The following is a 25,584-nucleotide window of genomic DNA, read 5'->3' on the forward strand; positions in this document are numbered from 1 at the left end:
TCTATACAGCTCGTGATTGGAAATCATCCACATTCTTCGTTTGATTTATTTGCTCGTGTATTGTGAAATCCTGTGAGGAAATATAAGTTAGGTATTTTGTCTCATTACGTTGGCGTGGGATGGAGGGAGGGAGGGAGTGTGGGAGGGCAGGATGGGTTAGGATGTTTTACTGACCCTCGGTTTAAGCCTGTATGAAGAAGAGGAGTTTAGCATCATTAAGATGCTTTGATAGGATTTGGATTTTCCTTGTCTTTAAATGCAGAGTGATTTTATAGAGCCATCTAGTGGATAATAAAGCCTTAAGAGCATTAGAGATGGTTTCTGTGGCTTGATTTCTCTTTTCAAGTCCTGAATGATTTTAGCATGCCATCTAGTGGACAGCAGTAAATCATCTCTGTCTTCAGATGCGCCTCATTTTTTTTTTTTTCTCCTTAATTTCAAGGAGAGTTAATCACAGAGTGCACGTTAAAAATTTACTTCTAACTAATTGGCTATAATGTATACATTATTTATTCAAGATGTACAGCTTTAAAATAAAGCTGAAAATTATATAATAGTTTTTTTTCCTACTCTTTCTAAAGCATTGAGAGGCAAAACAAAGTAGGCTACCAAGCCGATTGTTTTTAAACCTAAAATATTTTCCACAAGTGTGAACAAAATGTGCTTTTATTCTTTTAGATGTTTAAAAATTCCATAATGAGTTAATTACACCCCATTTTCTCCATTTTTTTTATTTTCTAGATTTTCTTGTTTATAAGTTAGAAGCACAAGAAACACTAAATAAAGGAAGGGTAAGTTGGGGGTTTTTTCTTAATTATTTTATGAAACTTAAAGAGAGGGAAATAATAGTGGCAAAATCTTTTACTATGTTGATCATAGGACTATAGGGCTGGAGTGTGTGTATATGTGTGTGTGTGTGTGTGTGTGTGTGTGTGTGTAATTTATTTATTTATTTTTTGCTGCTAAAAGAATCCCACAACGTTACTGTCACTTGCACAGTCCAAATTAACTGGACCAAAGCAACTTTTTCTCTTACTCTAAGAAAATCATATAAGCATTAGTTGGATGAACCATTGGCATCTTGGGGGTATTAAAATCGAGAAGGGTCCGTTCCTTGCATAGCTGGGAGGCTGTCCGCTTTCAACTCTTACTTGCTTTTAAAAGCCCCAACTAAAACTGTGTGCTTTCTGTTGTGCATTTCGTAACACAGTTTCCTGTCAAGTAAAAGAGTAAAGCAATAAAATAAAGCGATGGAACAAAATTGTAGTTCATTTTAGGAATTTAAAAAAAAATGGGGGGGAAAAACCCAACTCTAAAGGGTTGAGGGTGTCCTTGGGCTGGAGGTGGGATAGAGCGGGGGGCGTAGCGGACAATGGAAATGTGTGGGGTCCGTGTGTAACCGTGTTCTGCTGGGACACAGACGAACCCACCGGATGGAACATGGCCCAGACTCAAGTTTCAGTCCTGGCTCTTCTTCTAAAGGAAATGCTCGCCCTCCGCTTATTGCTTATCCTTTCTCAGTTTCTTCAGTCTGTGAAATAGATTCTCATTTGGGTAGAGTGATAGATGGAGAATGCCGTACCCCCTGAAGCTCCGGGAAGGAAAGCGCCTTCTCTCTCCCCTTTCTTAAGCCTTGCAAAGCCTGTGAGGCCTGGCCTGGCCTTCGCTGGTTCATCGCCACAGCCCCCCGGAGCCCCTGGCACGGGGTGTTAGCCGCGCGCAGTGACTGTGTCTCGGGACAAGTGCCTTGTGCCTCTGAGCCCTGGTTCTTTGCAACTTGAGAGGGGACATAAATCATTTCCAGGGCCCTGCCAAGCTGCTCGTTTGTGAAGCCATGCCTTGCTTTTTCTTTAACTAAAGTTAGCAAACTTCCAGGAATGTTAAAACTTCATTCCTGCCATTAAATAAAGAGCCGGCCCTAGAGACGTCCTGGTTCAAGCAGGACATTCATCATAGCTTCTATGAGTGAAATAAGTGGAATTCTTCTGTTAAGTGCTTTAAGCTAGTTTAGCAAGAGAGCCAGAATCGTTATCATCGTGTTAACTATTTTCTTTTCAATTTGCAGCAAGATTCCAATAGTAGATACAGTGCATTGAACGTGCAGCATCAGATGTTGAAAGTGAGTCATTTAACGTTGTTCCTCATGAATGAATGAAAGAATTAACTGAGTAACTTAAGTGATCAGGGAAAGCTTTTACAGAAGATTGATTTGTGTGGTAATGTGGAACATTAAAGTCACATTTGCAGTAAACACGATGTAGAATTGTGACGTGTCCCCTCCTCTAATCACCCCAGTTACTAAAATCACGGTCAGCTTATTAATACATTTTCTTGTAAATCAGTCTGTCTGGTCACCTCATTTAAAATTTTATTCTTCTCTTTATCCTTTAAGGCTTTTTTTGTTTGTGTCTGTTTGTTTCATGTCTCACAGTGGTCTTCCTTAGACGTTTCTGTGATCCCCGGCGCACCAGAGGCAGCAGACAATGAAACGCCTCCTTCATGTTACCGATACTTAATGTGTCCTTTCACCTACCCCAGGAACACAATTTATATTTAAAGATTCTCCTTCCTTGGTTCTGGGGTAAAACTCATTATTGTGTGTCAAGAAGACTTAGAAAGAGAGAGACTGAGTGGAGGGGAGAGATTCATTATTTCTGTCAAGCTAGAAGAGAGGAGTGGATGCCATCCAGTGTTCTGCACAGCGGGGAAACCATGCCCTGATCTCTAGGCCTCCAGCCCCCCTTCCTCCTCCGCCTCACTTTTGGTTTGGCGTTGTCTTTCCTCCCATATCAGGAGAGCAAGTGTTTTTTACTGAAGCCAGAACCTTTCCTACTATCCAGAAAGCTGTGTGTGGATTAAGGCACACTGCCCTTTCACATTTAAGCATTTGGAGACCGTGGGATTTATCTAGACTGTGATCACAGCATGGTGTTCTGACCAGAAATAGGGCAAATAATCATTCTATAAACAATGTATTATTTCCCCCAAAGGGAAGGAAATCTGTTTTTTTTTCTTTTTCTTTTTCTTTAAACTGGGTTACCCAGAGGGCTGAGAATTAAAGAAGGGAAATAAAAAATGTTGCTGGGAAAACATTAGATTGAAAGAGGAAGTCTGGAATATCCATAGAAGGATAGTTTTTCCATTAGCTTTACCCTGTCTCCACAGCAGTGTGAGTCCGGGGAGTTGCCCCGGATCCTTCCCCTCCCCTTCTCTCCTTGCTGACTTCTAACTTCTTGTTGTCTTTACCCATGTTGAAAATTGAGGAGAAGATTATTTTTGGCCAGGATCCCCAACACTTGATTTGAAATGTGAGAGAAATGGAGGGGGAACTGCCCAAATTAACAGCAAGCCTGAGGAAGACAAAGCCTCCGGCTTCATCTGTCGGGGGCGGGGGGCGGGGGGGGCGGGAGATTGAGGCGCTGTCAGCTGGGGTGTCATTTCGAGAATGTGCATCTCTGCTCAGGTTCTCATCTTCGCAGAGTCAACACGAAGAGCTGAAGAAGCAGCACAGCGACTTGGAGGAAGAGCACCGCAGACAAGGAGAAGACTTCAGTAGGACATTGAATGACCATAAGCAGAAATACCTGCAGCTACAGCAGGAGAAAGAACAAGAACTTTCTAAGCTAAAAGGTATTTGCAAGTCTGATTAGCTAGTTTACATGGAAATAACTACTCCTGTAATGTTTCAGTAAAGCCATAGAATTTTGGTTTTTGTGTTTTTTTTTTTTTGCATGGTGATTGGTTCACATTTATCATGTGACTATTTATAGGCACGTACTTCTTTGTAACATGTCACATTTACCCTTATCTCTTTGGGTTTGTTTAGAGAAACAGGATAGAGTACTTGGTGTTTCTCGATGGGGCACACTGGCCACATCGGGCAAGACCATTTTTATGTGTGTTTTAGGATATTTAGTATCTCTGACCTCTACCCACAAAATGCCATCAATGCTTCACATTCAGTGCAATGATCAAAATTGCCCCGTGCATTTCCTAGTCTCCAAGGGGCCAAGAAATCTACCTGTTGATCGCTAGTAGTAGCTTGGAAAAGCTCAGGATCTAGAGTCAGACTGCCCTGGCGAGACTTGGCCTCTTCAATTACTGGTTCTACGACCATTGGCAAGTTGTATGATCACCACGGGCCTCATCGTCATCATCTGTCAAACTGGGATATTCAAAAGTTACCAACCTCGCAGGGTTGTATGTAAAGCACCTAGGACAGTTTCTGATACATGATCACTGTCAGCATGAGGTATTTTCTTGGTATTCTGAAACAAATGTATCACTCTGAGTGTATGTAAAGTCTGGAAAAAAGGGAAATCTTCTGCAATCAGTTATCCAGGTGCTTAATAAGTTTGAAGTGTGACGGTTTAAAAAGTCACATGGTGCTCGTGAAAACAATGGTGAAATCCAAGGAACGTCTGTGGTCCAGTTAGTTATACTGTGCCAAACTCTATTTTTATTTTATATAAGATACTGTCATAGAGGGAAGGAATCTGAGTGATAGGTACTTTGGACCTCTCTATACGTTTTTTTTTTTTTGCATTGTTATGTCTATAAGTATTTCAAAATAATAAGTTATAACAAAAAGGCACATGAGAGTTAAGTAGCCATTGAGGCAGATTGCAGAGGGTTAACATGGTCCTGAGAGATCTGGGCCAGGTGTCAGCCGATAATACCCACAAGCTATAGACATGCAGGACACGCAGGGGCGTCGGTTGGCTTGTTGGTGGTATGGGCACATGGTGGAGATCATGAAGATAACAGAGAAAAGTCCTCACAAAGGTAATATAAAGCGTGTCTTCTTATGTCTACTCGGTATTATTTTCTTTGAAACAAAGGGCATTTAGAGTAAAGTTTTAACAAATTATATGTAGAAGTTATAAATCAGAACCGTGGAAAAGAGGAGGACACCTGTACGTGAGTTCTGCGTACTAAGAGAATTTAAGCCTCGTAACCTGGCCTAAATTTCCTGGCAGCCAGGACAGAAAGGGAAATGCAGTAAGTTATGGGCCTCTTATCAGAAAGAGAGTGTACCTACCTGTGGGTGGGGTAAGGGAGGGAGAAACAGAGAGAGAGAGAGAAGGGGGGAGAGAGAATAGTATTCCCAGTATCAGTTAGTTTTTGGGAGAATTCTCTGAGAGGCCTTAAACAATGGGGTGTGACAATGCCTTTGATGGCACTTTTATGAGCAGTTCCTCCATCAGCACTTCCGTTCAATTATGATCCTTTGATAAAAGCTGCGGACAGTAAGTTAAAGCATATTGTGATGGAGGCAGGTCGGTAGTGGCAACTCAGGCGTATAATCCAGGTAGTCTCTGGTAAAGTTCATTGTGATGCCAGGAGAGAGTTTAGACTCCCTAGGGAGATGAGCCAGTAGCCTATAAGCTTAGATAATTATTCTTTTCCTTCCCTGTTATAATAATAGCTGACACTCAGCTAATGTTCACCATGTGCCAGGACCAGGTGAAACTCTTCGTGTGGTTATTTTATTTAATTCTCATAACAACCTGTAAGCTGGGCATTGTGTTTAGCCTAATTTAACAAATGAGGAAATTGAAACCTTCATAAAGTAAAAGAACTTACTCAAGGGCAATACATTTAAGGCACAGAAGCAACCACCTTTGAGTTTATGATGGAAAACTCCTTTAGAAGCTAACAGTTTGGGTATTGAGTGCACCTGTGTGTGGGTGTGTGTGTCTGTGTGTGTCCTAAAGCCTCATCCAGCCAACAGCACGCTGACAGTCCCCATGGTATTCCCCCTTGATTCCCAGTGGTATTTTGACCTTCGAGTCGAAACCTTTCCTACCTGTTCTTGATCTCTCCCCTACACCCAGTCAGCAATCCAGAGCTCAGGGGCGAAGCGGGGACCCTAAAGGAGTAAAAGTGGGCAGAAAATATGGTAAGAGATGGTGGCACTTTTCTCAGTGCTGAGTGCCGCGCTGGAGGATTAGGATTTTGTCTGCAGGGGGTGACGTCCACTCAGGGATTGTTTGCCCAGCACAGTGTAGACTCAGACCTCCTGTCCCATCCCCTTTCACTTTCAGAGGTGTCTCCCATTGCAAAATGAATTAGAATGTTCCCTGCCACCATTCAACCTCTGCTGAGTATTGTCACATGAGAATTGGCCTCGTGTTGCCAGATCTTAGTAGACCCAGATCCTTGATTTCTAAATGGTTCAAATGTGGAACACTCTGCATAGGCCAACACTGCAAGACTGCAAGGGCCAAAAAAAAAAAAAAAAAAAAAAAAAAAAGTTGGATTCAGCCCTGGGGCTGCCAGTTTATAACATCCAGTGTCCAGAAACAGCAAAAGTGAGAAAATCACCAAGAGGGTAAGAGAAGTAGGCCTGGCGTCTTTACGTCACTGAGGCTGTTCCTTGAGCAGTGGGCTTGAGATGGGAGAGATTATAGGACTTCCCTTGGGCAGCTATAGTCTCACATTGTTGCCCTGGAAAAAACTGTCCTGTCGCTGTTGGAGGGGGAATTTGCATCAGGCAGGAAGTCAGTAGTAAGAGAAAGAAAATATACTTAGAATTTTTAAACAGGTAAGTGGGGTTTCTCTCTGTTTCATCATTTCTTGAGTTGCCTTTGTAATTGAAATACCTTTTGGGGTCTGTGGAGATTATTGGTTCTGTGAGAAAAAGGACTTGCACTCTTTGATAACTTTCTTTATAATTTGTGGAGAGACTCAAATCTTATAGCGTCCATGCCCATTACACTTTGTTCCTGAGGACCTGCTTATTGACAGAAATCCTTCATTTTCAAGTCCTGACTAATTAGAAATCCTTAACTTCCACACTGTGTAGCTTCCTTAAAAGTATTTAAACTCCCGAACCAGATTGTATTGGAATATCAAGCTGAATCCATGCCACATCCCAAAGTGATACAGTTGTCGTTGATTCGGCATCAGAGTTCAAAACAAATCCTAAAAATAGTTATGTGAAGTTTTAGATATGAAAATAATGGGATCCAAAGCAAAAAAAAGAAAAATCCTAAGGCTTTATGCATGATTTTTTTTTTCTGCAAATAGAAACCGTGTACAATTTGAGAGAAGAAAACAGACAACTAAGGAAAGCGCACCAAGACATGCACACACAGCTTCAAGACGTCAAGGTAAAACAAGACGGAGCGTTTGACTGCTTGGCATTGGCCTGCTTTACTCTGTAGAATGGCTTGACCAGTCAGCCCCTAAGTGACCTGCGTTACAAATCCACACTGTTATTCTGGGCTTTGCATAAACTAGAATGTGCCCAGTACTTTGACCACTGCTGCCCTGTAAGCTAAAAGATGGTCTGAAAAATCCAAACGTTTTCATGAGTAGCGAAACGATTCTTTGGCTAGGTGGTTGCCTTGTAATAAGCATTTTATCTGCCAAGGCTTATTAATAATGAAATATTCATTCCTTTGGTTTTGACCTCATGGTAAAGGATTGTGATACTTAGGTGTAGCGCATTCTAGGTTTCGGCATGCTACATTACTATCGTCCTCTCTCTCCGACGATTTCTTAAACGTAGCAAGTGTCACCAGAACAGCAGACAAGCAGACAAGCAAGCTGCCTTTGGGTGTTCGTACCACTGTCAGCAGCGGAAGAAGAATCTGTCTGGGAATGCTAAATCTCAACATGTAACATTCTTTTTTGTGTAGCAACAGCATAAGAATTTACTCTCGGAGCATGAACAGCTTGTAGTGACTTTGGAAGACCACAAGAGTGCACTAGCGGCTGCACAGGTTAGAAGGGTAGCAGCCTCTGTGGGTTCTTGTCACAATCTGCTTAACATTTCCGAATTCCTTTATGCATGTGGTCTCTGACAAGCCAATCTTGAGTGAGTTCCTTCGGACACACGGCTCTCCTGATCCTGAGGATCATGCATGCTTTCGAAATTCAATCAAGAGAATATGAAATCAGCCTTTGATGAGGTTTTGCACCGGTAGTGTGGTACCTGTGACCACTTCTGCCCTACACGCAATGGGCTAATGCTTGTTTAAATCCCAGAGATGGTCCCATCTGTATGGTCTTTTGCCACTCTCTGACCTGTGGTGACTCTTCTTCTAGGATCTACAGGATTTTATGATGCTAGCTCCCAACTACATGACTGTCAGACTTTTTCTTCCATTCCCCCCTCCTTTGCTCCCATATTCCAGCCTACGCACGCTCCTTTTACGACCAGCCTTAGGTGTTCTTGGTCAAATTATGGAAAATAAGAGACCTCATGTCAATGGAGAAGGAAAAACAGGAGTCATAAATTCTGTTTGTTCAAAGCCTAGAACAGCCCCTGGCACAGAGCAGGCCCTCCGTGCTTATGCACTGAATGTGCAAGCGCACGAATACGGGTGTCGGAGAGCTTATGAAAGCAATACCATACTGTGTTTTACAGCTTTCTAGGAGATGCAAGTAAATAGGAATGGCTAGCTTAGCCACTGGGTTTGCACTTTTCTTCTGTGGAAAGAATTAAGAGGAAAACCAGCTATCTGTCCTTAATCAGGAGACCATGTATTATTTTTTGTCTTTATAAAATTATGAAAAGCATAACATGCTGGGCCCTGACCCATCTCACAGGCTGTAGCATCTGTGTTTGTGGGACTTGTTTTCAAGGTAGTCATTGGATATAATATTTCCCTATGAAGCTATAGCTGAGTGGTATTATTTTACACGTGTACAAATTAAATGGACTTTAGGAGATTGTTTCACTTAAAACCTTCTTTATACAATTTTTACCAAGTATTACTTTATTTGAGGCTGTTTTTCATGCAAACATTGTGACAAACCGATTTGAATATTCTGTGTGCTGTGATGGCCACAAATCCCAGACTAAGCAACAGCCCAATTTTTAAATGTAGCTGAGTGGGGGAAAGCAAGTACAACATAGAATTTGAGTTTATAGTGTGTCTGGGATCATCATAAGAACTTTTCATACAGGATTTTATTTAATGTTCGCAGTCTACTTTATAACATTGTGCCCTTTTTTATAACCAAATGCAAGGAAGTCAAAGGGAAAATAGCTGGCCTAAGATCAGCGACCAGAACTGAGGTTAGAGCTTAGGTCCTCTTGATATCACGGTCACGGGTAACTCATAAGCTGGTGTTTTTGGAGACTTCCCTGCATCACAGTTAGCTGGGCCTTGTCCCAGACCTACCGAGTCATAGTTCCTAGGATGGGGGCCCCGGAGATTGCATTTTTAACACGATCCTTCATGATTCTCAATGCACACTAATGTTTGAGAGCTGCAGCATAATTGCTTTCAAATATGTATCTCAGAGGAGGAGAAAGAAGAAATATTTACTAAAAGTATCACTATGTGGACAGATGTCTTTTTTTTAAGATTGCCTTTGACCTCCAAAGTTGGTATGCAAGTTTTTCGATAGATCTCTGGGATAAGGGCCACTCACTGTTAGCCATGTGGCATTCCTTTGTACGAATTATAAGGAAGCGCTCCCCTGAGACAGATTTCATAAGAAAACTTCTTCACCTTTGTGTGAGTTGGAAGAAGAATTAAAAAAGGCCCCTCTTCGTCAGGGTGGAAGAGCACTCGCTATGCCAGGGTGCACGGCTGGGGCAGCGGGAGCGCCAGCTGGATTCCAGCCTCCACTCAGCTGCTCTGTTGTGCGCACTGTCTGGGAAACTTGTCCAGAAAAGAGTTCTGTGGTTTTTGTGTGTGTCTATGTAGGTGTGTGTTTACACACACAGAATCTCTGTTTTAGGACAACAGTGTTGGTGCATATGATGAGCTAAGTATGAGCAGTGTCTATTGATTTTCTTAGTTAAGGTATTTGATTTTTTTCCCCAGCCTTTCTAGCTCCTCGTATGAAAAATATTGTGCACGCACACACACATACACACTGCACCACATATACACAGATACGCCCGTATGAGTATATTGTATTTAATACTTACATGAGTACCTTTATCACCTTAGAAGAGGGAAGGTTCACAATGAGGGACAAAAATCTAGGCTCATTTCATGCCTACGCTGTTGCCTCCCTAAATCTGCAGAGCACAATACCAGAAGCCTTCTGGAGAGGGAGGGACCCTATTTGAGCACAGGTTGATGGAGGGGGTGGGGAGTAAGGGGGTGGCCTGACCGATTTATGTATATATTTACTTATTTTAAACTTCGGATTCCTTTTCACTGAAAAACATTACTCAGACCAATTTGGTAAAAGATATCTGCGCTTGTATTTATATAATTGTGTGAATTTTTAAACAGATTTTTTTTTAATGCTATAACACTGGTTGCAAACTGCCTTGTGAATAATGGTATTTATACCACAAAGTTATTTATAAGAATTCTGACTGTTTAACATAGCATGAGAAACTAACATCTGTCTTAGATATTTTTTCTCTGTTCCCTTGATGTCTAATTCTCATTTGCATGTGCTTAAAAATGGGTAAGCATGTCCAAGTAAGAATAGCTAATGCATGGAAATAATCTGCATATTTTTCCTAATTTGTATGTAGGTAAAGTATCTTAGCCTAGGCTTCCAGTGAACCCTAATGTCCATCCATGAACGATCATGTCTCTTTCCCTCCTCACATTGTACAATTGGCATCCGATTGTGCAATGTATGCACAGACGCAAGTTGCAGAGTATAAACAGTTGAAAGATACTCTGAATCGGATTCCAAGCCTTCGAAAGCCAGAACAAGCAGAGCAGCCGAATGTGACCCAGGTGACACATTCTCCACAAGGCGACAACACAGCCAGGGAGAACACAGCCGGAGAGCCACGGGAGGTAAGAGGCGCCAACTGCTCTTCCACGGTCGGGTCACTTCCCCGTCATGCTGTCACCAGGTGAACGGCTCTATATATTGCCACCTCTTCCTGTGCAACAGTGGTTCTCAAATTTGCACGTATATCGGAGCCCCCAGCAGAGCTGTTTTAACGCAGATAGTTGGGCCCTAGCCCAGAATTTCCAGTTCAGTTATTTTGGGATGAGGCCTGACGATTTGCATTTGTGACTGATTCAGCTGGTCTGGGGAGGACGCTTTGAGAACTCCTGCTATAGTGTTTTCTGGGAAGGACTTTACTGGCTTTGTTTATTCAGGTGGGTTTATTGGTTTGAAGGAGCTGTTGTGTCTGAAGCTTTTTTTAAACCTCTTTTTGTTGTTGTTCTTGTCGTTTGGCTTTTTGGGGGGGTGGAGTGAGAAGACTGAATGATCATGAGGGTGTTGACAGCCCACTCAAGTGTTGAAGTTGCTGATACAGTTGAACTTGATGCAGTGCTAGGTCCACACAGAACAAGCCAAGCGTTGTCTTTAAGAGGTCTTTATAAAGCTATCAAAGGTATGAGTGCTAGTCTGTTAATCCACTTTTTTTTTTTTTTAATTTCTGCTTTTCATAAAAATTGAGGCTTGCCGAAGACTATCTTATAAGAGGGACATCCAAAGTAGGGTCATCCTTATCTTTAATTCTCACATATTGTTGTTTTAATCACATGCATAATAAAAATGGCAAATATGACTATGTGTCTCCCCGAGGAAGTTGTTTTTAACAGTGAATGTTTGAGAGCTGTGTCCTGAGTTACCATCTTATGGGAATCATTCAGTTGCTGTGAGAGGACCTCATGGAAGCCTCATTCCTTTACAGACGGGGCCTTCTGTGTCCTTCTGGACCCTTGTCTGCTACTATTAAGAAGATATGACCAGATCCCTGGCCTGGGAATTGGTTCTGTTCTCTCTCCTGGTCTCACTACCAGTTTACTGGATTAATTTATCTTTTAATGCCTTAGACCTTCAGTTTTTTCATCTGGGAGGTGGGGTTGGTAGTTCTCTGCTGTCACCTTTCTCATGGGAATGGCTGTGGAGATAATTGGCACGTATCTGAAAGCACTTAGGGCCCCTTAGAGAAATATTTTGTATAAAGCCAGGACAGTATTAGGTCAAACGTGCCATGTATGTGAGGACATTGGTAAAACATATCTCCAGAAGTTGTCCTCAGATGTCTGAGAGAGGGCTTTCTTCCTCCATTCATTTCACTCATTCATTCATTCATTCATTCATTCAATTAATCAATCCAGTTTCTCAGTTATAGTTCTGCTAATTTAAGAAGAGGGCTTCACATTTATTTCAATTTGGAAGAACAGTCTGACCAAAGAAGATTGGACGAGGGGAGGAGTGATACATTTTCTTATGATATTGTATCATCTCTTCTTTGCCCCTCTTTTCTAAGTAATGAAGATCACATGGAAATCTCTGAAACTTTAAATCCAGGAAAATCCATTTAAATCAACCAATTTTAGAAGAAGAGTTCTCTGTAAAAAGATATGCTTTTTTTATGTTGACTTTTCTGTGTTAGCAATACAAAATACAAAATATTTCCTCTGATTTACGAGGAAATGCTATTTAGTACGTAAAAAAATATTTTCTTATATTTGGTTTAATGAGCACTATTTGCAGCTACCGTGGGCATCTATTAGTAATGGCATTCTTTTTTTCTTTTTATTAGTTAATAAAAAATAAACCCAGTTCATCTTCAACTTGATCTTGTCCTTCTCTTTTCAAATTATAATTTTTTTTAAAGTTTTATTCATTTAAGTAATCTTTACACACCTCCATGGGGCTCGAACTCACAACCCTGAGGTCAGGAGTCGCACCCTCTTCCAATGAGCCAGCCAGGTGTCCCACTTTTTCAAATCCTTATTGAAAACAGAATTTACATTGAAGTAGGTGACATAGACACTGCATTACTTGAAGGCTGAGGGATTTTTTTCCCTTTTGTTTTAAAGGAGAAACAGGAGTTAGATTGCTTTTGAGGGAAGGGTCTGCTGAGATGTGGTCAGGTGCAGACTTTACTTTTGAGCTACTTAACCGTATTGTTTCTGAGATGAAATTTTGCTTATGTTCTCTCTCTTTTATAAGTGAGATTACATAGTGAGAAGCGTTAAGTGACTCCACTGCAGCCATACTTTTCAGTGAGGGCTCTGCTCTTTACTTCTAGACGCCAGGGCTTTGCTTATGTTGTAACCCCATAGAGATTATGTCACTGTTTTCGAAATGGAAGAATGTCATTTCCAGTGATGTGCTTGGCCTAGGTGTCTCGAAATAGTGATGCGTGGCAGACACATGAAACAGTTCCCAGGAGAACAGAAGAATCAAAACTTTACCCTCCCACCCAGAAGGAGGCAGACTTTCAGGCTCCAGCAGATCTGAACCAGCACGACGCGGAACCCCGAGAACCCGAGGAGCGGCAGGTGGAAGAGGAGCACAGAAAGGCCCTGGAAGAGGAAGCGATGGAGCAGGTCGGGCAGGCTGAGCATCTGGAGGAGGAACACGATCCATCTCCAGAGGAGCAGGATCGGGAATGGAAGGAACAGCATCGGGAATGGAAGGAACAGCATGAAACCAGAGAAGAAGCCAACCTTCTAGGGGGTCACGCTCCGGCTGAGGTAAGAGGTCATCCGCTTCCTGTCCACCAGGATGATGTTTTGTCGGCTGGGATAGGGAACGTGGCTTTGCTTGTAAACACTGAAAAAGCCTCCCCATATCTGACAGTCTCCCAAATAAAATTTTGAGGGACTTTACTAAACGTTGAATGCACATGCTTAAGCTTTCTATTGTAATGTTCGTGGCTTAGCTGCTCACATGGCTCAGGAAGATGCCCGGTGGGAGCAGAAGGCTCCTGTTGGTGTGTGTATTTTCTTTGCGAGCAGCACATCACAAGGGAGCATCACGCTCCCTTCCTTGAGCAGTAGGAGGAGGCATGAGCGCCTGACTGGGCACTTCCCAGAATGTGCTCAAGTCCCACGGGCATCTTGAGGCCGAGAAGGGTCTCATTTTCTAGACTCAAAAGCCTCCCTCTCCCTGTTCATTTACTATCAAATGGTAGGTTGGCTTTTGCACATTCATCTTCAAGGTGGTTATTAAGTTGTCAAAAGGCTGATCTTAGAATCACTTAAGAATGCCCCACTGGGTGAGTATGTTTAACCAGTCCCTGCTCCGGCTCCCCCTACAGAGCCTGCCCTCTCACAGAAGTAAGGCTTTTTCCCTTTAGAAAATCCATTTTTATGAGACATCATACTTTAAAAGAACTTGAAGCAACACTGAACGCAGAGGGCTGTCTCTCTTCTGCTGTCTCTAAGCCGATACCTAGCAGTGGGCTACTTGGCCTTTCCATAGATGCTGATCACCTTTTATTTATGACTCTGAAGCTTTGTGTGGCCTCAGACTCTAAGACTTCAAGCTGGTTGAGGCTCTGGGCTGAGTAGATGCAAAGGCCTCTGTCGTACTTCCACATTGTTGCGCACTTCGCATGGAGAAGCCTCTCCCAGCCTTGTGTCCCTCATAGCTTTCTTCAAAAGTAATTCCCCCGTCGGTTTGATTTCCCTCACCCCTGCACCTTCTTTCCTTTGGTGAAAATTGCTTGTGCTTGTGTTGGTTGGGAGAGAGGGTGGGCAGGAGAGGGTGGTGGGTAGCCCAGGGGGGAGCAGAGTTTAAGGATTCCTGCATCAGTTCTTCCTTTCATTGGAAGGTACTTTGTTCTCATGCATTCTCTTTTTCTTTGAAGACTTTTTTTTTTTTTTAAGATTTTATTTATTCATGAGACACAGAGAGAGAGAGAGAGAGAGAGAGAGAGAGACACAGGCAGAGGGCGAAGCAGGCTCCATGCAGGGAGCCCGATGTGGGACTCGATCCAGGACCACAGGATCACGCCTTGAGCTGAAGGCAGATGCTCAAGTGCTAAGCCACCCACCACCCTGGCGTCCTGAAGAATTTGGTCTTTGTCTCTCCACAAATATGTGAAATTGGCTTTCTTTTTTTCTTTTCTTTTCTTTTCCTTTTATCTTTTCTTCTTTCATTTTTCATTTTTCTTTTCTCTTTTATCTTTTTTCTTTTCTTCTTTCTTGGCTCAGGGTAGCCTGAGCTTGGTTTTGCACTCCTAGTATTAATTGGCATCCTTGCATCTTCAGCTCTTCCTGGAAACACTGCCCCAGTTAACGTGAGGTCCCCCAGCGCCCGCTTACGGCAGAGCCTTGCGAACATAACAATTACGGTCCAAAACGGCTTCTTCGGCTGTGTCCCCTTCCTCGTGGGAGGGAGCACACCCAACACCTGCCGGGGCGCCGGCCACTCCGGGCGATTGAGGGTGGGAGGCAGGCGCCCGGGGCCTTTGCATCTACTCACCTGACTCCAGGGGTTCACTCCGCCGGCCCTGCCTCCTGAGCCTGTCGTGAGAAACGAGGAGGGGGCGCCCCAGAGGTCCTGATGACTTGCTCAGCTCCAGCTCGTTGTCCCCCAGGTGCGTCCTTCGGCCGGGCCGGCCACCAGACTCCGACCGGCGTCCGAGGAGCAGCTGGAGCAGCGGCCGAGGGAGCAGCAGGAGGCCGGGCGCCAGCAGAGGCTGCAGGGCCACGCGTGGAGGCAGCGGCAGCAGCAGCTCCTGGCCGGGGCGGCCCGGCAGAGGCAGGCGGGCCCCGAGGACAGGCGGCCGCAACCCCCCGAGCAGCTCCGGTAGCCTCCTGGCCACGACGTGGCGGCCAGCCCCGCCCCGTGTCCTTCTTACTTATTTTTAATTTCTGAAGATCTTATTAATAGAGAGACAGAGTGAGCGGGAGAGGGGACACAGGAGGGACAGGGGAGGGGGAGAAGCAGACTCTGCACGCAGACTCCGCCCTGAGCTGGGAGCCCAACACGGGGGACTCGAACCCGGGACCCTGGGATCATGATCTGAGACCCCCCTTCCCGGCACACACCCCCTGCCTTGATCCCATCAGCAGATGGCAGTAGCTTTGTGTGTGTGTTACCTGTGAGCCTGAGGGGCTCCCCTGGCTGGGGCAGGACGACGACTTGAAAGTTAAACGTCCAGATGTTTAATTTTTAAAATAAATGTTTCTTAAACATTTTTAAATAAATGTCCCCCCCCGCCCCGATTAAAAATGTTAGGTCTCTAAGCTTAGTGTAGCTCTCAAAATTACCTAGCAGGTTTGGTGATGACTGTATTTTACTTCATCACTTCAAAGGTGTCTTCTCTCTTTCAAGGCATCCTTTGAAATCGTATCTGGAATCCTTACGAAGCCTGATAGCAAAAGGTGTAAAAAAAAAAAAAAAAAGAAAAAAAAATCTGACTCTTTAAGAAAACGTGGAAAAATGAGTTTATTACTACCTTTAAATATAACTGACTTATGGCCAGTCGTGCTACTTAATTTGTCACTGGACTGATAATGTTCGTGCCGTTACAGGCAGCAAGTTCGCTACGATGCCATGGATCATGATATCGTCCAGGGCGCGGAGGACCAGGGCATCCAAGAAGAGGAAGGAGGTGGTGAGACTTCTTAGATGATGCATATGTTAATTGGATGACTTGGTAATACAGATTATCAACTCAGTGCCGTGGGCACGTGTGAGTACACACAAGGGAGGCCTGTGTGCTGCGTGTCTTTTTTTGTTGTCGGTGTTAGGCGTTTGCCAGTCCTCCAGCACGGTGCTCGTTGGTGGCCCAGACTATTCGAGATCATGTATTTCCTTCCTGATGTTTTTCCTGTCGTTTAGGCTTTTTGTATACGGAACTGTTATTTCTGACACATTATCCCCGGGCTGCTGTACTCTGGGAAATGGCTCCATTTTCACCTTACCTTGAAAGCCTTTGGATCATTGCCTTTAAAAGTTTTTCAAATTAAGGCAATAGTAGCTTTCACTGGTGGTGAGCGGCTCCTGTGTAATTTATCAAATATCATTTGCTGGGTAACAACTAGAAAGTAGCCTCTCTGGCAACTCGAACACTCAGACAGGTATCCTTTTTTTAAAAAAGCCTAAAAGAAGGTGATTACCCAAACTCTCTGCATAGCCTCTTCTGATATTTTATAGCCCTTATAGTCAAGAAATCGTTTTCCTTATGTCCCCCTGTACGGCACTTTAAGCTTTTTTGTTCCATTATCAGTAAGACGAGAGAACAGTTTGCTCTCTTATTTATTTAATGAATCCCTTGGTGCACTTGAAACCTGATGGTAAGCTACCTTGCATCCCTATTTTCTGTAAGCTAAATACTCTCTATATACTTAACCTTTCCTCTCACAACTTACTTAAAAAGTTGTTTGTTCTTCGCTTTGTACGCTCTTATCTAAATTTCCTTTATGGAAATTACGTTTTGCTTTAAGCAGCAAGTAAATGTGTGTGCGAGATGCATCTGTGCGGTGGCCGCCCTCATCGTTGCCATGTCGGACCACACAGGATGGGCTAGATTGGCTTTGAGGTCCACAGATGGGGTTGTTCTTTCTTTCGTCTCCTGAGACGTTACCATCTTCTTCTGGTACCCTGCTGCTTCCTCTCATGGTACCCCAAATCAGCTGATAATAGCAGCAGCGTCCAGTGGCCTGGGCTTTCCTGTAGTGAGGAACTTCTGGTTATTGTTTTTTTTGCATCACAAGGAGGGGGGGATGCAGCTGCCCTCATAAATATTTGTTTTAGAAGGTAAGCATGGCATCGCTTACCCACGCTATCTCCTGAGACACACAGTCTGGGGAAGGGAACATAGTTTTTTTCAGAAAAGCTGAGATGTATGCCTTGCAGTGAACTAGCCTCTCTGGAGGAGAGATTGGGTGAAGTGGTCTGGAGGAAAGCCCACTGGGGGCTTTTCTGGGAGTGAAGGGGCACAGTCCCGTCCGATTCACCTGCACTGATGTCAGTCCCTTCGATTTGCTAGCCTATGAGAGGGACAACCATCACCAAGATGAAGCAGAGGACGACCCAGAGAATGGACGTGAGCCTCAAGATCACGGGCCCCACGAAGCCGATCCGGAGTCTGAGGCAGATGTAAGTGTCCCCTCTCTTGGTCATCACACTTGGAAGCCCCCAAGGCGGGAAGGAAACTCGAAGGTTTGCCCGACACCAAGCCTCTGGCTCCAGCTCCAGCTGCAGATGCGTCTGTTATGTCAACGCAGAAGGAAGGTGGCTTGTGTGATGGCATAAGCAGTGTCGCTAACTGTAAACCGAGGGTGCTTGTGTGAGGAGACCGGCCCAGAAGTTGTTCTGGGAAAACGTAGGAGGAGTTTCCCTCTGCCAACTTCTATATTAGTAAAAGTAAGACTGAGAAAAGCAATATTGAGAGGCTCGAAATATGCAGTCATTCTGAAAGATTAGGAAAAAAAAAAAAGAGCAAGTGTGGGAGTTAGAGAACTGGAGGAAGGAAGCTGACCATTAGGGGCCCATTGACCAGCGCGCTGGAGCACTGTGTGTGTCGTGTGACTGTCCTCTCCCAGCAGGCAGGGACCATTTTAATTAATAACATCGGTAAGGACGTGTAGCTTGAGAAATGGAAAAAAAAAAAAAAAAAGACAAAACTGCTCAGGTACCATGGGGCTGTAGAAGAATTAGAATATAAATTGGTAGAGACCTACTAATGGGGAATGTTCTTTGTGTTTCCTGGAAGAGGACCCCGACCAGGCAAGCAAGTGTCCAGCGAGTGTGTTCTTGTGCATGTGCGTTGATGCGTTTTACAACTTATTGTCCTCTTGTGCTAGTAAGTCAACCACTGTGCTTGTGAAATTCAGTCGATGCTGTCATATGGGTCTTGTTTGTATGGAAAGAGGGATCCGTATGGCTCCGTGACAGTCATTGGGAAAGCTTCCTGATAGCCACTTCAAGTCCCCGGGTGACTTTTCTATGTGTGCGAGGCTGTGGCAAAGCACAGTCCTTCTGTGGTCACTGGAGCCGCGCTTGTGACAGTTCGCTCAGGAAAGAGCAGGTGCTCCAGAGAGCAGGACACAGCTAGAGACTGTGACAGGGCGAGAGTCTGTAGTCACAGCGGCAGGGGAGCAGGTGTGCCTGCCTGAGAGGGATGGAGGGGCAGCAAAAGGACGCCTGTTCCAGGCACCGGCCTCTGGGGCCTGCCGTGTACCTTGGCTACTTGGCTATAACCCTTGACTCTCCCGTCAGCGGTTGACAGGCTCTGGAGGACACACTGGTGGCCTTCCTCCCATTCCTTCTTTTAATTAGAAAATGTTAGTCTAATCGTCTCTCTGTCTCATCTATTTTCAATTTTTTTATATAATTAAAAAAAATTTTGTCTGGCTTCACTGAGTTATAACTGGTCGTCCATTTGATTTGGATGGAACAACCTTGCCTATTCAACTTTATTTATTACTTGGTTAGGGTTGGACCCGGTGTGTACGTTCTGTGGGCCCTTGCAAAAGCTTTGGGTCCTTTTTTTCCTGAAGAGAATGTGTTACGTTTTTCCCGTGCTTTCACATGAACTATCGATAATGCACAAAAAGAAATCTTCACAACAAGAGATTGTGGAGTAATTGGCGTCGTGTGAAGGTGATGATTTGTCACTCTAAATTCCCGAGAAGAGTGTCATCTGCACTTGCATGAAGTGTACAACCGGGGGGTGTGCGCACAATAAGTCGGCGAGACCGCGCGCTGAGCTCTTGACCACGTTCAAGGCTCCGAGGTGAATTGGATTGGAGCAGAATCGTGTTGTCCGGAGAGCACCGACGGAGACCAAATCTTACTCTGCGCCCTCCTCTCTGGGCAGCATTTGCCACTTCGGTTAAGTGTCCTGTTGGTGACCCTGGAGTGATCAAGAAGCTCCCGCAAGCGTTACCGTTTCTGCCCAGCTCGGGCTTTAAAATCTGAATCTTTATGAGGACACGCATTATTCTGAAAGGTGCTCTGGGAGTTTGAGTGGAGGAAAATAGAGAAGATTCTCAGCTTGATACCGTGAAGGGCATTTGTGGAACAGCAAACCCGAGAGCTGCTGTGCGGGAGGGCGGGCGGGGGAGAGGTTTTTCAAGATAACGTTGCTGAAGACTGGGTTAGCTCGTTTCTGTGTGTGTGTGTGTGTGTGTGTGTGTGTGTGTGTGTGTGTTTTCCCTCCTGTCCCTGGCTGCTGCAGTGTCTCTCTTTCATGGTAGTGTGTGTTGTACAGAAATGTGTTCCATGCTAGAAACTGAGTGCTTGCATTTGGCTTAGCCCCTTGTCTCCTGCACAGCCGCTTCCTTGGGTCCTTTCTGGCGGGGCCTCCTTGCTCTTTGCCTACTGTCCTCCCACTTAACACGTGAAACATTGCTTGTGCCTGTATCAAAATCAACAGACTCACGAAAGGAGTTACAGTCTGCCCATCTCCATCCCTCATCTTAATGATTTCTCCTACTTGGTCTTTTAGCTTTTATTAACTACTTCTCCCGTTGTCTGTTTGTCATGCTCATGTTTCTCGTGATCGAATTTGGGGGACCGTTTTGGAATCGCTTGCAGACAGCAGACGCGGTTTGTTCTGATTCCGTCAGCCTCTGACAAATAAAGCCGAGGTTTTCTCTTCTGACGGTGGGATGTGTACTTGCGAGTCTTGGCAGGGATAGATCTGAACGGTCTGGTGAAGGACGATTTCATTTTCCGCCAGTGTGTGGTCTTTCCAGTGACATTAAATTTGATCCTGGATGTCGAAGTAGTGGTTGCTTTTTATTAAAATTTTGCAGAGGGCAGCTGTAGAGGATATAAACCCAGCAGATGACCCCAATAATCAAGGCGAAGATGAATTTGAGGAAGCTGAGCAAGTGAGAGAAGAAAATTTGCCAGATGAAAATGAAGAGCCAAAGCAAAGCCGTCAAAAGCAAGAGAACGGAGAAATGGAGGAGCATTTAGTGGTAAGCGGACGCTACTACGGAGGGTTTAAATCCGGGCATCTGAGTAGTAACTGCTTGGTGGATGCAGGGTTAGTCCGAACACGCACTGACGGAAGGTTTGCCTCTTTGGTTGGTTTTTGAGCCATGGTGTGAAATGCTAGGCCCACACTCAGAGAGAGAGGGTGACACACCTCCTAGGTTTTGTGTTGGGAAGGATTAGTCATCATTTCCTGGCCACCGATGCATCAGAAGTACATTTTTTATGGCAGCAAGCCTGCCCTCTCTTTGAGCGTATTGCAGAACTCATCGCCAGTGTTCAGTAACCTGAGCTTCCCCTTTTTGTTTCAACAGATGGCAGGAAACCCAGACCAGCAGGAGGATAATGTTGATGAGCAGTACCAGGAAGAGGGAGAAGAGGAGGTAGGGAGGCCAAACGCAGTCCCCTGATCAGACTGCTTGGTGCATCGCACTCACCTTAAGCGGCGGCATCGCTTTGACACGCCTCTGTAGACACCTGCAGAAAAACATAGGCAGGATGAGAAAAGGGTGCTTTCAAGAGGAAATGGACCGTGGAAGTAGAGACATTTGGTTAGGAGGTAACAAAAACAGGGCCATAGACTCCTTCCTTCTGGTGCTCACTAGAAATTTTGAACTAAGAGAGACATTCAGCCTTCTAGGAACGGTAGACTTAGGTCTGTGTGATCTTTGTAAGAATATTTTCTCCTGTTTCTGTTCCTCATAAAAGAGAGAAGAGCAAAAAAAAAAAAAAAAAAGAGCAAAAAAAAAAAAAAAAGAGAGAGAGAGAAGAGCAAAGCTTTGCCTATTGTGGGGGGGCGGGGGGAGGTCTGGTGTAACTCCTGTAACTTGCTCTGTAGACATTGCCGTAGTTCCCTCTCACGGGGGTGCCCCACAGTGTCCATCAGGGTACACTTGGCACCCTCCAAAAAAATTGTTAGAGTCTCTACATTTTGCTGCTTCCCTCCTAAGAATTTCATGTCATGAAATTTAACAATATAGAAAGGGAAAAAAATATGTAAGGAGCTCAGTTGAATAAAATGCATTTGGGTGGAATTTCTTTTTTTTTTAAAGATTTTATTTAGTGTATGTTATTAGAGACAGTGCACGCGCATGGAGTGGGGAGAAGGAGCAGAGGGAGAAGGAGCGAGAATCTCAAGCAGACTCCATGCTGAGCACAGAGCCTGACACAGGCCTCAGTCTCACGACCCTGAGATCAGGACCTGAGCCGCAATCCAGAGTCAGCTGCTTTAATTGACTGTGCCACCTAGGCGCCCCATGGGTGGAATTTCTTAAATTTCATTTTGGTTTCCTTTCCATTGGAAACTTCTGGCAGATTATTGTTAGTTAGTTTTATAGAGCACCTATTGGGGTGGCACATCTGTGCAAGCGATGAATGGGTGCAGTTGGTTGTGGCTGGTGAGTCACAGTGCTCTACTCTACGGATCACCGAAGCTCCGTACCTGGGGACCTGCTATGAAAGAGCCAACGCCCCATGTTTCGTCTCTCTCCGGCCCAGTAAATGGTCCACTAAATTCAAACTCTAGTTCAGAGGGGTTTCTCAGCCAGGCTTCTTGCCTTTGTAGGGCTTTGGCCCGAAGGGGAACTGCATGAATAGATGGACCAGTGGCAGCCTAGACCAATCCCCCCACCACCCCTGGGGATCCCGCTCAGAATACATGCGCCACTACACTCGTGTGCACAGTTCCCCTGACCAGCCCTGCTTTTTTATTTTTGCCGTATTTGTTGTCCACTTCGCAGACCTAATGCTAAAATTTGCACTTCTGGAAAAATAGAAAAGGATGGTGCTCTTTACAGCCATGGGCGACACATAGCTCTAGTCACACGCACTCTAACTGGTTTGGACTTTCTGTTCTTTCTCTGTTCTCATCCTACTGTTCATCCCAATCAAGAGCCTGAGCTATGTTGTCACAAGAGAGAGTTAGAAAGACTAGCAGTCTTGAATATTAAGACATTTGGCAAGAAAAAGGTATTTGTCTGGACTTCTCTTGTAACAGGATGTCTGGACAAATATTATTCTGTTTCATTGGGTCAGATGCCAGGGATCTGGGAGGGATTAAAAGAGAGGAGGTTCACCTTGGCTTCTTTTTAAAAATGCAGAAGGGTAAACATAAAATTTTAATCAGTATTTACTGGTTACTTTTTTACCTTCATATGATGTCAATTAAGGTGAAGAGAGCACTCCTGTATCCGAGAGGGATCAAGGATAGGGGAAAAAAGAAAGAGACACAAGGGGTAGAGAGTGGTGACAGGTCGACGTGAGGACCACTGCTCTTTGTCCCTCATGTGGGCTGAACCCACCAGAACCCTTTACTCTCCCTGCACCGGGCCCCAGATCCTGCTTCTCCTTCTCTGGTTCCCTGCTCTGAATTCCTGTCTGGCGTCTCGGCCCCACTTTCTGACCCTCTCTTGCTCTTGTATAGGCTCGAGGTTGGACACCCTCCCATGTAGGGGTGCTCTCAGCCTGCCTTTCCCCTCCCCGGGGGACTCCCCTCCCCATCCCCAGAGGCCCTGGCACAGGCTGTGTTGCCTTCCTCAGGCAGTTCCTGAGATGGTCAGCTGTTGGATCTTCCCACCTTTTCCCATTATTCCCGGTTCTTCCCTGGAAAAGGGAGAAAAGTGGTTCCCAAATACCATTTAAGGACTAGCAATAGAGATACAGTTCTCACCAGACTGCAGCAAAATGAGAAAGAGAGGAAGGCAATATGTGCAAACCCATTTCATGTTGTTTGTAAGTGATGCACGTGAGACATTTGTGGGATGCTCTGAAGACCATGCACCACCATGTCATATGCGTCCTTATCCTAACTGAGCCTCAGAGTGTTCTAGCTGCCCCAGCAGACCACAGGGAGGTACGGTCCCCCTCCCGTCCATCCCGTGTCACCTGCCTTCCATCAGCATTTGCTCCTAGGGAGGGAGTGCATCTTGCCAGGGCCCTCCCTGCTCAGAGGTATAGCCCATCACGCTTGTGACTTGAGCTCAGAGAATGGGACCCAAGTCGAGTGTGCCATTTGGAAATTTGCACTATCCCCACCTTTTTTTTTTTTTTTTTTTTTAATCTTGGTGCCATAGCATTACCCTTCTAAGACAGAAAAATGATGGTTATGAACAAGCGTTCGTGGCTTCTTGTTTGGGACATTCATGTGGAGATCCCATCCCCATGTTGCTTACTTTCTAGACTTTTTATCTGCTCATGAGTAAACAAGACAAATTATGGCATTTCCAAAAAGAGTTATGGGTGCTTAAAAGTGATTGAAATGCTCAAAAATATATATACGCTACATGACCACTTGAAAACCCTGAGTGCTCATTTTCTCCAAATATAATTGGAAATAGGTCCATCTGAACACTCGTGGGAGAGCACCCACAAGGTTATTTGGTACGTTCAGTGGGACTGGGAGCCTGTGGGTGCCCACGGCACAGAGCCAGCCAGGCAGGGCACATGTGACTCGTGACCCCTGACTCAGCCAGCAGTGGTGTCCTTCACGAGAGCCACTGGTGCTGACGGCCTTTCCTTTGTCACATTCCATCCCCGTATTTAGACCCCAGCATTCTGGACTGCTTCAAGTTCAGCCTTCTGGTCCGTGGTGTCTCATCCTGTGGCATCTTTGATGTGTAACGCCAAAGCCCATTTTGGCCTCAGTAGATCTGTCTTATTTTGACAGTTAAACTTTGCTGCATCATATAGGGACCATTTCTAAAATGCCCCAGACACTAGATTTCAGCGAATTCAAAATGAGTAATGAGGAGTAGTCTTGGAAATCTTTGACAAGATGTTTGCATCAGCTTTATCAAGATGCTAAAGAGGGTCGAATGTGGAAGACCTAATTGGTGTGTCTCCATTAGAAAGGAGTAACCTTTGGCTTCTCTTTTTAAGTCTAAGTATCTTTGAAAATTAGAAGTGCCGTATCATTTTGTTCCTTTTCAGTAATGCCTTGTGAGATGAATTTGCGTTACTTTTGTCCCAAACATGAAGAATATATCTTGTATTTATCAATAAATTTGAAAATCACAAAATCTTTATTTGTGGGTTCTCTCTAAAGAGTAACTTACAGACGGCTTCTTACCTCAGATTCTATTGACAGCTGGTAAACAACCCAAATTTTCTATAAATAGATCTCCAGGGAAGAAAAGAAGGAATTTATGCAAGGGTGTTCATCTCTAGCCAGAGACTTCTTTTTTTTTTTTAATTTTTATTTATTTATGATAGTCACAGAGGGAGAGAGAGGTGCAGAGACACAGGCAGAGGGAGAAGCAGGCTCCATGCACCAGGAGCCCGACGTGGGATTCAATCCCGGGTCTCCAGGATCGCCCCCTGGGCCAAAGGCAGGCGCCAAACCGCTGCACCACCCAGGGATCCCTAGTCAGAGACTTCTTAATCCCCTAGTCATTGTCACTCAAGCTAGTAGCTCTCACTATTTGCTGTGGCTAAGAGTCACTTTGGAGAGTGTGTGTGAAAGGCACAAATTCGGGGATCCCTGGGTGGCTCAGCGGTTTGGCGCCTGCCTTTGGCCCGGGGCGCGATCCTGGAGTCCCGGGATCGAGTCCCACGTCGGGCTCCCGGCATGGAGCCTGCTTCTCCCTCCTCCTGTGTCTCTGCCTCTCTGTCTCTCTGTCTATGATAAATAAATAAATAAATCTTAAAAAAAAAAAAAAAAAAAGAAAGGCACAAATTCCTGGCTCAGACCTTACCGTTGGGGATTTTGATCTTACCTGTGGAGGAACCTAGGAATTAGGGTTCCAGGAACACACTGTTTGGAGAAGCATTCCTCGGACAGGTGGCCACAGGTAGACTCAGGGGAGTCTGAATCTCCTGAAACTTCTGTGTAAAATGATGTGTATCTGTGCCTATTTACATACATCTGCATTTCTTCCCAAAGTCATAAAAGGGCCCATGACCCCCCGCCCTCCCTCCCCCCCACAGAAACTTAAAAAGCACTGGTTTTATCAAACCTTTTTATTTTACAGATGAGGAATTTGAGCCTCAGAGAGG

At 44.8% G+C, this 25,584-nt stretch overlaps 1 protein-coding gene across 4 annotated transcripts in view; it reads left to right on the plus strand.

The window, feature by feature from the left end:
* The window catches only part of GOLIM4 (golgi integral membrane protein 4), a 77,484-nt gene that overhangs the window by 46,344 nt on the left and 5,556 nt on the right, over positions 1 to 25,584 (plus strand). The window contains exons 3-14 of one of the 4 annotated variants that reach the window (XM_041731522.1): positions 742 to 791; positions 2,066 to 2,119; positions 3,480 to 3,630; positions 7,033 to 7,115; positions 7,647 to 7,730; positions 10,575 to 10,733; positions 13,032 to 13,385; positions 15,236 to 15,447; positions 16,176 to 16,255; positions 17,636 to 17,745; positions 20,409 to 20,576; positions 20,907 to 20,975. In XM_041731522.1, coding sequence (XP_041587456.1) covers positions 742 to 791; positions 2,066 to 2,119; positions 3,480 to 3,630; positions 7,033 to 7,115; positions 7,647 to 7,730; positions 10,575 to 10,733; positions 13,032 to 13,385; positions 15,236 to 15,447; positions 16,176 to 16,255; positions 17,636 to 17,745; positions 20,409 to 20,576; positions 20,907 to 20,975 — 1,574 coding nt within the window. Of the gene's footprint in view, positions 1 to 741; positions 792 to 2,065; positions 2,120 to 3,479; positions 3,631 to 7,032; positions 7,116 to 7,646; positions 7,731 to 10,574; positions 10,734 to 13,031; positions 13,386 to 15,235; positions 15,448 to 16,175; positions 16,259 to 17,635; positions 17,746 to 20,408; positions 20,577 to 20,906; positions 20,976 to 25,584 lie in introns of all 4 variants that reach the window. The other 3 variants (XM_041731521.1, XM_041731524.1, XM_041731523.1) reach the window with 3 other exon arrangements.

Source organism: Vulpes lagopus, chromosome 17 (genome assembly GCF_018345385.1).
Source record: "Vulpes lagopus strain Blue_001 chromosome 17, ASM1834538v1, whole genome shotgun sequence".
In the NCBI taxonomy this organism is placed as follows: Eukaryota; Metazoa; Chordata; class Mammalia; order Carnivora; family Canidae; genus Vulpes; species Vulpes lagopus.